The sequence below is a fragment of the Lactuca sativa genome, chromosome 6, assembly GCF_002870075.4.
Source record: "Lactuca sativa cultivar Salinas chromosome 6, Lsat_Salinas_v11, whole genome shotgun sequence".
NCBI classification, from domain to species: Eukaryota; Viridiplantae; Streptophyta; class Magnoliopsida; order Asterales; family Asteraceae; genus Lactuca; species Lactuca sativa.
Window position 1 is genome coordinate 111348943 of NC_056628.2, and position 10211 is coordinate 111359153.

Below are 10211 nucleotides of genomic sequence, written 5' to 3' on the forward strand. Positions count from 1 at the left end.
CCAGGGTCTCGTAGAGCATTCATGATCTCTCTGGAGACTTCTTGAATATACTTGATCGTTCCGAAGTTCTTTAGACGATCGTGGAATTTTCCAAAAGCTTGGTCCATGACAGTCCGCCCTTAAAGAAAATATAGGGTTGTTATTAAAAGTTTAATGTAGGGTTGTTGTTAATAGTTTAAAGAAATGAGGGTCTATTTGTTCGCGGCAATAGACAGAGGACTTGTTTTGTAGAAGAAACTAAACTGAAGTGTCATGGGTCGCTTGAGACAGATCAGTTGGGAGTACTAGTACTAGTACCAATTATTTGAAATAAACGAAAAAGAAATAATCGCCTACATACCTTTTTATCGATAAATCTTTACGGAAAATCTCCGAATTGGGAACCTAACTTCATCTATTCCAAAGCAAGTTATCATCGATTCATCATCGTCTGGTACGAATTTATCTCTTTCGAGAATTTCTACCTTCAATTCAATAGCGTGTGTTTTTTAATCAGTTGATATATGTACAGTTTCTTGGAATTTTGTCTCTCCAGAGAAGAATTTAATTGATGAATTAGTTTGATTCCTTTTTTATTTAATTTTGCGATTATGTTGCAAAGCAGCGATATAATTGTGTTGGATTGTCAAGAGTGGGAGAGAAAGAGGGGGTGGAGGCTTATTACGAACAGATTGGATTTAAACCTCATATCATATCTACACAATATTTCGATTATTAGTTTAGATGAAGATGAAAGAACCAGGAACTGATTACAAAAGTAGATTAATAGCAGATTATCTAACCGTAACATATTCTTGAAATTGTACCTGCAGAGAGCAATGAATCATGTTTGTGATCATTTAAAGTACAACATATAAGATTCGAGATATAAGTTGTACATAGATGAGCTTTCCTTCAAAGTCCATTGTAATTTATTAGGAAAGAGCAATGGACTCTCATTTATATGTGCATTATATATCATCACGCGTTGGTCTCTTTTTAAGTTTTTATTACAGGATTGTACTTAGAAAATCTACCCAATTATTGCAGTGAAAGTTGCTTTGTATATGGATGACATTATTGTAATTGGGTAGATTTTTCAAAGTACCATATGCTGTAATATGCTATTATTAACAAATCAATGCAAGTAAGTTTGTTCCATACATGTTGATTACACAAAGTATATGACTATTGTTACCATGCAGCTCTTATTACTATTAGTGAATATGTTTGAATTCCAATGATTATTTTTGGTCATTTTCAGTGAAAACCCTCATGAGTTGAGACAAATAAAGAATGGCAGACTTACCAGGTTATCTGTTAACCTGTCTGTACTCTGGAAAACTTGCACTTTTGGCAATTTTGGTATCTGGAGGGATCGTATTGCAAATACTTGTAAGCTTCAAACGTTGAAAATTTATTAATTGAAGAAATTGTTATTGTTTAATCATTATCTTTCATGAATCATGATGACACTCACAGGCATGTGTTTTGTACAATAATTGGTGGCCAATGCTAACAGGTACCTTTACTCCTCCCTTCCCCGCTTCCTACACTAATTATAATATTTATAAATAAAATTTTGATATGGGTGCCAGCCATCAGCTAACACCACATTTTCATAGTCTTAGAAATTGTTGTTTTGTCCTCCATTAGCATCATTACAATAACTTGATGGGAAACAGATAATTTTGGATTTATGAAGTTATAAAGAAACATTTACCAAATAATAATTATACCAAAGTAACGTAACAGAACGTTTTTTTTTTTTCTTAAATGCAGCAATTATGTATGTGATTCTCCCTGTGCCATTGATATTATTTGCTGGAGCAGATACTTCTGTTCTGTTTGCCGAATCTGAAAACAGGTGTGAATAATACCAATTTAATTTAACCCACCACTTGTTACTGATATAGGATGGCCTTGTAAACCAAGTCTCAGACTGATGTACAAGTTAGTTTTCTGTCCCATACACAAAAAGATGGGACAAGGACTCTGTTCAAAAGACGTAAATACCCTCCTCATCCTGAACCTTGTACCTTTGTTGGGCCATTAAGATGATATATATATATATATATATATATATATATATATATATATATATATATATATATATATATATTTGTGTGTGTGTGTGTGTTTGATTGATTTTATAATAAATAACAGTTGGGTGGATGCGACCAAGTTCTTGACAGGAGCTTCAGCAGTAGGAAGCATTGCGATTCCTATAATCTTGAAGCATGCAGATGTGATTACATGGGGGGCCTTTGCAATGGAGATTTCGTCTCTTTTTGTGTTTGTTACTGCCATATTCTGTTTCATTGGCCTCCATAACAGTGATGATGGAGGAGGGTATCATTCCATTTGATCCGACCCCCATCCCCATCATCATCATCGTATGTGTTTGATGTTTCAAAAAAAAAAAAAAAGAATCGATGGGGTTTTGATTGATATGTTTGGAACCTCATCTTATTGTTTGTGTAAATGTATTCTATTCTATTGTGTTCTTTCTAGAGAACTAACAATGTGGCAAGTTTTGTTGCATTGGTTACAAGTCACTGTGACTTGGGTTTGTTTAGAAAGAGCTTACGCTTATAACTTCTTGTTTGTGTAATTGGTTTTACATATTTGGGAATTTGGAAGTTGGTTTCTACAGGTGTTTTTGGGGGATCAGATGCTTTGGGGGTTGTGTTCTATATATTATGTGGAGATATTTTATTTATTTATTTATTTAGGCAATGAAATGGCTTTTTAAATGAAATATGGAACACGTTTGTTATATGTTGAACCGGTTGAAACATGTTTATTATATGATTTGTATTAACAATGTTATATAGTTAAAATAGAAATAAATATAAATTGTTAAAAATAACTAAGTCGTTATTGTTATTTACTCCCTCCGTCCCAATATTATTGTGCACAGACAAAAAACATACAGAGTAAGAAAACATTAATTACCACTAACTTTATATAATAAAATGATAGTTTTTGTCCTTACTTTACATTTAATGTTCCATTAAATGCTTAGTTGGTTAAGTGAAAATGATGGGGTATTTTGGTATAAATATATATATATTTTTTTTAAATGGACTATTATTTTGGGACAAACAAAAAAGGAAAGATAGATTATAATTTTGGAACGGAGGGAGTAGTAAATAATAATTTCATATTAAATTAAAAAGTTTATCTTTAAATATTTATTTTCCAATAATCTTGTACCTTGTTGTCCAAAAAGGTAAGTTTTTATTGAATAACTTTTGGTGAAATTCCAAAATCATAAATCCATTAAAATCATAAAAGATTAAGAATCCTAAAAACCTCAGGTAATTAGTAAATATTTACACGATACTCTTATTAAACATGTTAAAATTTTAATTTTTTGTGTTTTTTGTATGAAAATAGCAAATTTATAATTTTTGCAGTCTAATATTTTCATCCATATATGCTCTCATATTTTAACACAAAACTTATATAAAATACAGATTTACACAGTCAATTTACAATTTAATGTAAAAAATTCACAACTTAATACAAACTGTTTTACAATAATTCACTAATTCAAAGAAGTCGAAAAACTCAACCTCTACCACCACATGCCGCCACCAACCACCTGTATCAACATAGTAGCCATTATTTCTTCCAAGTCAGATCTGTAAATAAAGTCATGCATTAACAACTAATACTATATTTACAATCTAATAAAGCCTATTATATAACTCGTTTTGAATTTAATGCAAAACAATTATAAAAACTAATGGATTCTTACAAATTTATACAACAAAAAAATAAATATATTCATAAGAAAATTAACAAAAAAATTCATACATAGAACATTCATATTAAACACAAATAATAAAAAATTCACAGCAAAATACAGTCAATTCACAGTTTAAACAGAAATTCATAGTTTAATGCAGTCAATTCACATTTTTAAATACGAAAATCACAATTTAATATAAAAAATTCACAGTTTAATATAGTTAATTTCACAATTCAAATAAATATTCACAACTTAATGCAGTTAATTCAAAGTTTAAAATACAAAAAACACAGCTTAATAAATAAAATTCACAGTTTATTACAATAAATTTACAGTTTAATACAAAAAACATAAATTCACAACAATAATATCAATTTAAAACTCTTAATACAGACAATTCACAGTTTAATATACAAAATTCACAGCTTAATATAATAAATTCACAATTTACGACAAAAAATTTATATTTATAGTTATATTTTCAAATTAAAACTTATATTTAGATGTTAATATATGAAAACATTTATATGTATTAAATTGAATTTAATATATTAAGTCGTGAATAAAAATTACAAAGTAATACATAATTCACAATTTAGTATACAAAATTAATCAGATACATTGTGTACACCATATAAATTCACAGTTTAATAGAGCTTTTCAGAACTCTTATTCACAGTTTAATAATCAGTTTAGGACTCTCATTCATTGTATTTATAACATAAAAACATATTAATTCATGCATTCACAATAACTAACTTAAATAGAACTAAACAATTAAAACATCATAGTTCAAAGCTTAAAAAAATCAAAATTCATATTATTTGAGAAAACACTAACATAATAACACACATTTTAAATTCAATTCACAGCTTAACAACAATAAAACATAAAGTGAATAAAAACTTGATACAAACATTATAAAAAAACATAGTAAACATGGATTAACAACTTAATAGTAGAAAAAAAACTATGTTTAACAAAATTAAACAACAAATGAGAGATTATAACATTAAATTCACAACTTAATAGAAAAAAAAAGTATACAAATATCAACATACCTGATGTAAATATGGTGTTGTTTCACTAAAGATCAGAGAAAAAAAAGATGGAGTTGAGTTGGCGGTGCTACACCGGAGCGGCAAGGCAGTAGTTATGGTGGCAGTTGACATCGATCTCAGATCTAGACCGTCAATCTCGTCAAAAGTCGTAGATCTGAAGGCATAAATCATAGATTCATAAGCGAAAATCATAGATATGCTGTTGGAAATCATAGATCTAACGTCAGAGATCATAGATCTAGACTGAACCGCTTCAGATCTGATGAAATCAAAGGATTTTGGAGGTTGAAGACATACCTTTATTGTTGGTAGAGGTGATGGTGGACCAGATCTGAACAGATCTGGTGGTCTTTCATGGAGATCGAGAGAAAAAAAGATGGAGGCGAAATGAAGATGTGTCATCAGAGCTCACAAATATAAACATTAGTGGTAGTGAAAATCAGTGGTAAAGTAAATATGATGTGGTGGTGGGGTAAATCTAGACTTCAAATGCATCAAACACACCAGATCTGATGTAGATCTGGTGGTGTTTCACCAAAAAAAATAAGGAGAAAAAGATGATGTTGGAATATGGTGGTGACGATGGCTGGAACCAATTTCGGTCAACGGCGGTGGCACCGGTAAGTGGCGGCAATGGTGGTAGTTGATGATGATAAATGGAGGATTTGTGTTTGAGATTTTGAAGGTGAATGGGAGTGTTTGGATGCAAGAAAAATAACCCACATCTTATTTTGTAGTTTAAGTTTAGAGGTTCTTAGGGTTCTTAAACTTTAGGGGTTCTCATTTGTGTGTGTGTGTGTATATATATATATATATATATATATATATATATATATATATATATATATATATATATATATATATATATATATATATAGACACACACGATTCAAAAATTCTTTATAAAATGAATTCATTTAGAAAATATAAATAGAGTATACATTTTATGCTTATGAATCAAATAGATTTTCCAAACAATTATAATTTTATGTTTAGGTTGATGTTCTTTTTGCATATACTTAATATTATTTAACTAATTTTAATATTACTAGAAATAACTTAAAATGTAATGGAATTTTCAAATGAATTTGATGAATGGAAAAATGTTTCATTTATAATATAATCTGATATGATATGATTAACTTGAAATTTTATACTCTCTTAGGAGTTGACAATGCTTTTGAAGCTTTTAGATTAAAAAAAATATGATTCAGCAATAGGAGCTTTAACTTTTAATTTAAACAAAAAGCTAATAATCCTAAAACTGTTTCAAGTAGAGTTTAACAAAAAAACTCCTACCTAGAGTTTAATTAATGGTGTGGTTTATTATAAGAAATCAACCATAAACATTATTCATGTGAGATGTCTTAGGATATGTCTGTCAGACCAGAGTAAGAGAAGGCATAATGTTTCTTAAATATTAAAATTAAATGCCTTAGAAACCAATTAACCAAAAGTTTATTGATCAACCACAAAGAACACACTAAGCAGACATTTATATATATATATATATATATATATATATATATATATATATATATATATATATATATATATATATTGTTGCAAAAACCATGTTATCTACAAAAGTATTAGTCAAGTGATGTGATTTGGGTTGCCTCTGGTGCTGTGCCAGTGTCTGATCTAGGTTCCTGGACAATAACAATGTACTTTTAGTTTTTTTTCTTAGTAAGGCATTGTAGTCTAAAAAAGCTACCCAATTTTATGTGTATATATATATATATATATATATATATATATATATATATATATATATATATATATATATAAGATTAAGATATTATGCTTTGAAAAACCTAACCAAATATAGCAGTGAAAATTGCTTTATATTCAAATGGCATTGCTATAATTAATTGGGTTGATTTTTCAAAGTATAATGTTGTGATAAAAAGAAATAGAAGTAAGATGCTATAATAAATAAATCATTTAACCCTGTAAACGGCAGCATTTACCTCTCTCAAGAGTGGAGCATCAGTCAAAGTCAAAGGCTTGAGCTGGCTGTTCTCTATGTTGCTTAGCAACCGTGTTACAGTTTCAAGATGAGGGACACTGTCAAAAAATAAACAATAATAAGTTAGCCACAACAAAACTAAATAATAGCATTTTATGTAGGTTTAATGCAACAAGAAATAGCAATATAATTTCTTTTATTTGTGTATTATAGCGTCTTATTTTCTATTACAACATTGAAGATTGAAAAAAAAAATGGCATCTTATTAATGCACTGTACTTTGAAAAAATATGTTCAATTTTATTTTCTTATTAGAAACATTATAATTTGAAAAAACTACCACGATTTAGAAGTGAAAATTGCTTTGTATTTGGATAAATAATAGTAGGATGCTATTATAAACAAGTCAGTCTTAGGAGGCCCTGTTTCTTTTCTTCTTCCCATAAACATAAATTATATTGTTTGGAAGGGATAAATGATGTTTAATAAATATTTGAGAAAATGTTGACATACTTACTTGGGAAAAAGGAAGGATAAAAAATAAATATAGGTAAACTTGTAAAAAGTTAGGAATTAATCATATCAAGCCTACTTTCCCTGGATTTTCTTATTAAGTCGTTATTTCTGCATTAAGTTAAGAAACGTTTACTCATGTGTAGCTTACCGGATTACGTGGTGTCCAGATAAAATCTTGTAAGAATAAATTGTGATTAAAAATATTAGAGAAAATAACGACATAGTTGGGACTTGGGAGAATGTGTAAAAAAGATAGGATTTAATCAAAAAAGTCTGATTTCCCTCCATCTTTCAATTTTGATAAAGATCAAATAATATAACAAGCTTAGCATGTTATGGATATGAATATTAGAATGGTATAAACAGATAATATAAGAACCTCTGTAACCCATGATCCATGTGTGCATCTAAGGATGAAATCACCAAAGGCATCTGCTCCAACACCTTTATATGTAAAACCAAAATACATAAGAAAACCAGCTTTTACAAATAGCATATTTGTATCCAAATTGACCATTGTTGGAAAAACCTGTTGAGTGTTCCTTATTGTAGACGCTTTAGCCAAAAGATTTTTAGGAAGCTTTACAAGTTTGTCCTGCTAATAAGAAGATAAAAACATTAAACAAAACTAAAAGGGTCAAACTCAATCTCTAACAAATCACTTCAAATTTCCATGAAAACTTATTCGAATTACATTTGGAAGAGGAATGTATACGTGAGCTCTCTCTTGGAATCAGGATGTTATGGTGCAAATCTATATTCTATATGTTGTGTTGTCATAGATCATAGATATTGTTTTGGTACAAATGAATGAATAAATTAGGACAAGAATGAGTATTTTTCCTCTTATCAAATATTATGTTAATTGAGAACTAAAATTTCATCTTATTAAACTATAAAACATTTTATGTTGTTTTTCTTTTATGGGAATTCCGTAAAATGCTTAATCAATTACACGTTCTGCTAATCATAATTGCATAACTTAAGACTCAGAAAAGGAACTACAATACCAATTAGACCACATAATCGACTATTAAAAATGGGATGAATATCTGAAATAGACATACAACGCCGTAATTAGGGTGATAATCTAGCTCTTTTAAAGTTACATGTAATTCACAATCAATTAATGCTTTATTAGCTAGTGTGAATAGCGAATTCTCACACTTAACTTTTTCCCCAAACTAATCGTGATATATTTATTATATGATAATTAGAATTTGGATACGGAAGTGTACATCTACATATTATAAAGAGCGAGACGTTTCAAACAAAATATAAAAAGCGAGAGAGACATGGAAATGCCTGAGATGGAGACGATTGAAGCATGATGTGAAGGAGATTTGAGGTAGAGAGAACCGCTTGCGAGATTTGATCTGTGACCATCGTTTTTGCTGAGCTGTCTCGTGAAACACTGCTCGACCCACGCGATGTTTTTCCTCTTACGGAGGTAGGTACACCTCCGGTGGCCGGAGGAGTTGGAGAAGGGAACGAAGATGACATGAGTGTTACTTTTTGCCCCTGCGACTGGAGGAGTAAATAAGCAGAAGAGGTGCTTGTGTTACGGGCTCCGATCCTTCGATGGTCCCGTCGTTATTTCTAAATTGACTCCGGGATGGGAATTTAAATTGGAAAAACTGCAAAAATGATAATGTGATATGCAATTTTTTTTTTTAGGGATTTGAACCAAGCCTCAAAAAAAAATTTATCCGTACCTTTTGATCAGTTTTGAGAGTTTTGAGAGAGTGTTCACGTTTGATTTTGGAGCGTTTTGTTGAAAGCCATTCTATATAGCTTTTGATTTTGGAGCGTTTTATTTAGATTAAAAGCTAAAAACGATCTTTGTTGCTGAACAATGTTTTTTCTTTTTTGTTAGCGTTTTTTTAAAAGTTAGAAGCCAGAAGCTTCCAAACGTTGCGTGCCGAACAGGTCCAATGAAAAATAAATTGAAATGACTAGGATATTTTTCTAATTATTTTAATAATTAATAAATAATAAAAATAAATAAGCCTTCTCTCTCTCTCTCTCTCTCTCTCTCTCTCTCTCTCTCTCCCAATAAGACTTCATCCCGCCATTATTTTTATAGATCAAATATTAAAACTATTCAAAATTATCTTCACCGCCATCCATTATCAAAAGAAAATTTCACAAATCTCAATCCATTTCAAGAATCATCACCGATTATCACCATCAAGATTAGTCTAACAGAAACAAGAATGAATCGACATCAAATAAGATAGAATCAATTTACAAATTGTAAAGCAAACCATGAATGATAAAATTAATCATGTGATAACCGTTCAACCATTTCAGAACATGGTTCAACATACTAACACCCCTAACATCTCAATCTATTTCAAGAATCATCATCGATTATCAACCCAACACCTTAACGCTACCCTTATTCCTCCTGATAAACCATCTCCCAAGTCAACTTAATCGCCAATAATCAAACACCTTTCTTCACCCTTTTTCCCAAACTACCAAACACCACCCTTAAATCGGATCATTAAGAGTTGCGATAAAAAATACCACACACACACCTATTATTAATCAAGCCATCTGAGATAAACAAAAGATAATCATGGTTCGATTTCACCCTTAAAAACGATTTCATATTCAGAATTGATTTCATATTGCATTAAGGTTTACCAGGTTTGAATCTTGAGAGATCGAAGGTGGTTGAATCTTGACAAATTCAAAATCAATTTTGTCCCCTGATATGTCTTCAACTTCTCAATCGATTTCAAAAAGTGTGTGTGTGTGTGTGTGTGTGTGGGGGGGGGGGGGGAATCATTCCTAAAGTAATGATGAGGTAAGAATGTAAAATAGAATGGTCTTTAAAGCTTTCTTCCAAATATGTATAATGTTGTTTTAGAAGGAGAAAGAGACGAGAGAGGGACGGAGAGGGGTGGAGGAGATG

At 30.3% G+C, this 10211-nt stretch overlaps 2 protein-coding genes across 4 annotated transcripts; one reads left to right on the forward strand and one right to left on the reverse strand.

Moving 5' to 3' along the window:
• The first annotated feature begins 275 nt into the window (after positions 1–275).
• On the forward strand, positions 276–2632 carry LOC111898309 (vacuolar protein sorting-associated protein 55 homolog). Its single transcript, XM_023894224.2, has 5 exons — positions 276–433; positions 1244–1374; positions 1462–1501; positions 1762–1846; positions 2146–2632. The coding sequence occupies exons 2-5, from the start codon at positions 1276–1278 to the stop codon at positions 2345–2347; spliced, it is 426 nt and encodes a 141-aa protein (XP_023749992.1). The 5' UTR covers positions 276–433; positions 1244–1275; the 3' UTR covers positions 2348–2632.
• Positions 2633–3430: 798 nt separating this feature from the next.
• LOC111898311 (tobamovirus multiplication protein 2B) lies at positions 3431–8946 on the reverse strand. Of its 3 annotated transcripts, none has more exons than XM_052764701.1 (7): positions 8594–8946; positions 7818–7886; positions 7668–7732; positions 6774–6870; positions 5098–6452; positions 4801–4954; positions 3431–3589 (listed from the first exon to the last, which is right to left on the reverse strand). In XM_052764701.1, exons 1-5 carry the CDS (start codon positions 8789–8791, stop codon positions 6393–6395), a joined length of 489 nt encoding a protein of 162 aa, XP_052620661.1. In that variant the 5' UTR covers positions 8792–8946; the 3' UTR covers positions 3431–3589; positions 4801–4954; positions 5098–6392. The 3 variants fall into 3 exon arrangements, with proteins under 3 accessions (XP_052620661.1, XP_052620660.1, XP_052620662.1); XM_052764700.1 differs by having other exon boundaries at positions 3431–3629; XM_052764702.1 differs by having other exon boundaries at positions 3431–3629; positions 7818–7883; positions 8594–8940.
• Between the last annotated feature and the right edge of the window lie 1265 nt (positions 8947–10211).